Here is a 2,500-nt window from a genome sequence, read left to right as displayed (position 1 = left end):
ATTAACAAAATGTCTGCGATGAAAAGAAAGAAAAAAGGAAAAAAAAAATGAATTTTGAAATCGTTAATACAGTTAATGTCGATTCTTTATCGTTTGAAAATAATGATTTATTCGATCGTATATCATTGGAATTATTTTGGCATGATATAGATGATGATAATTAATATGTCTTATATTTGTATGCGTGTACTTGTATAATCGTATTGATGATCGATGTTTAAGAGAGGTAGCAGACTAAAATGGTACATCGTGCTTTGTTGCCTATAATTTGTGTTGCATTTAGAGAATGATTTACATATATGTATAAAGTACATGTGTTATATGTAATATATATATACATATATATATACATATATTTATATGTATATATATATGTATATATATGTTCTTTTTTATGTCAGTCTTATATGTAAAAAGAGTATCTAAAAAATTATAAGACGTTTAAGGATTTAGACGGCGAAGAAGAATAATAAATATCTCTACGTTGGAAAATATATCATGCTCATGGTGTAAAAGTTACAGAACTTTTTACGAAATGCTGCGCAGGCGAACTCGAAGTATTCAAATTTTTAAGGGAGAACAAATTCAAGAAAGTACATATGTATTCCTGAGAAGAAGCGCTTCGAATTATGTAAAAGAAACGGTTTTAAAGATGCTCCTTCTTCGCCATCTTTCTTTTTCCTCTCAAAAGAGAGAGAAAGAGAGAGAGAAAAAGAGAGAGAGAGAGAGAGACAGAGAGACAGAGAGAGAGAGAGAGACAACTATATAAGCGATAAAAAACAATAATAATATCACAAAAAAGATAAAAAAAAAAAAAAAAAAGGACAGGAATGGAACAACAAATCGTTTGCGTGTAATTGGCGTTTTTGTATGTTTATATTATAAGAAAAGAAAAAATGAAAGACAAATAAAAAAAAGAATCTGTTACCTTTTGTCGTTCTCGTTTGTATTTATCAATTATTATAAAAAAGGTTGTAAAAAATAGATATGCCATGCTATTCTGGTTCACCAATAACTATGTAATGTATAATAAGTATGTATGTGCAGCATATACGTGTCTTTTACGAAAGTAATCGATAAAATTTCTCGGTTTGCGATCGTCGTTGCATGTTGAAATTATCGTAAACATACATATATAAGAATATACACAGAATAAAATATATATATATATATATATATATATATATATATATGTATCTATATATACGTACTGGAAGTTAAAGTAATAGCGAAGATATAATAATAAAAGAAAGAATTTAATTTAAATGGGATAGAAAAAATGTTAAAAGGAAAAGATTGATAAAGAAAGGAAAAGAAAGAAAGAAAGAAAGAAAGAAAGAAAGAAAGAGAGGAATGAAATAAAGAAAGGAAAAGATAGAACATAAATCGTAGAAAAGAAGAAGATGCGAGGATATTGTACTTTTATTAAATAATTATACCTCTTTCCGTGTTCCCGCTTGTATTCGCCGCTGTACTTGGACCTACTCCCTACGAGCTCTATTATCTCAGGTATGCTACTAGCAAAAATTGCCTGTAAATAGAAATCATAAATGGAAAGGAATATGCCACTACGGATCGTTAAAAACAAAGTAGGTCATCTATCTATGGTCACAATTTGCAGCGGGGTTTATGCCACCCCTCTTGTCTACGTGTACGTGTTTTTATGTGTTCATTGGGTATGATATGGGTGTATAAGCGTGTCTGCGTGTCTCTCTCTTTATATGTTGTACACATTACGCGTGTTTGTATATGTGTATATATATATATATATATATATATATATATATATATACATATATGGTCGTACACGTTTGTTATATTCTACTTCGCTTTTGTACTTGTGTACTATCACCAAAAAAAAAAAAGAAATGAATCGGTCTTCGGAGGATAAGAAAAAGGAGATACATCAGCACACATAAAACGATTCTTACCTCTTGTAAGCATCTACAGTGTATGTACGTATGTATGCATGTGCACGTTTATGTTTCACGTTGTTCGTTGTATGTATGAATTCCTGGAAAATGTTGATCATTGTACAATACTCACCACATTTCGTTACGAACATGATTTTACATACATACAGGGGAAGTTTCCTTTAATGTCGCAATACATACATACATATCTCGTAAGAGATTGAACCTATCAAAAAGATTTGTTTTTACGAACGTTATTTGATATGAGGGATGGACGTCCTATTGTGCAAATTATTTTTTTTGGAAATCGAGTAACGGAGAAAATTTCAAAGTCAAATTCAATTTTTTTTAATGGATCCATATATTCTTCTTTAAAGGAAACACTCTGTATATTGTGTTTATGTGTATATATATATATATATATATATATATATATATATATACATACACATGTATGTATATATGTATGACGTATATATATGTTGGATGCATAGAGTTAGAGAATAGGGTGGAAACACTAGCCGGGGCTACTTAATGGCTTGGAGGACTGACGTGGACACTGATGGATATTTCTTTATATTTATTCT

At 29.8% G+C, this 2,500-nt stretch overlaps 1 protein-coding gene across 11 annotated transcripts in view; it reads right to left on the bottom strand.

The window, feature by feature from the left end:
- Positions 1-2,500, bottom strand: part of slo (calcium-activated potassium channel slo) — an 83,737-nt gene that overhangs the window by 63,343 nt on the left and 17,894 nt on the right. For 5 of the 11 annotated variants that reach the window (XM_085664785.1, XM_035861623.2, XM_085664787.1 and 2 more), the window contains exon 6: positions 1,440-1,531. The exons of the other annotated variants lie outside the window; for them this stretch is intronic. In XM_085664785.1, coding sequence (XP_085520911.1) covers positions 1,440-1,531 — 92 coding nt within the window. The remainder of the gene's footprint in view (positions 1-1,439; positions 1,532-2,500) is intronic. 11 annotated transcript variants of the gene reach the window in all.

This window comes from Vespa mandarinia, chromosome 2 (genome assembly GCF_050613455.1).
Source record: "Vespa mandarinia isolate Hongniang chromosome 2, ASM5061345v1, whole genome shotgun sequence".
NCBI classification, from domain to species: domain Eukaryota; kingdom Metazoa; phylum Arthropoda; class Insecta; order Hymenoptera; family Vespidae; genus Vespa; species Vespa mandarinia.
This window is presented reverse-complemented; position numbering and strand designations above follow the sequence as displayed.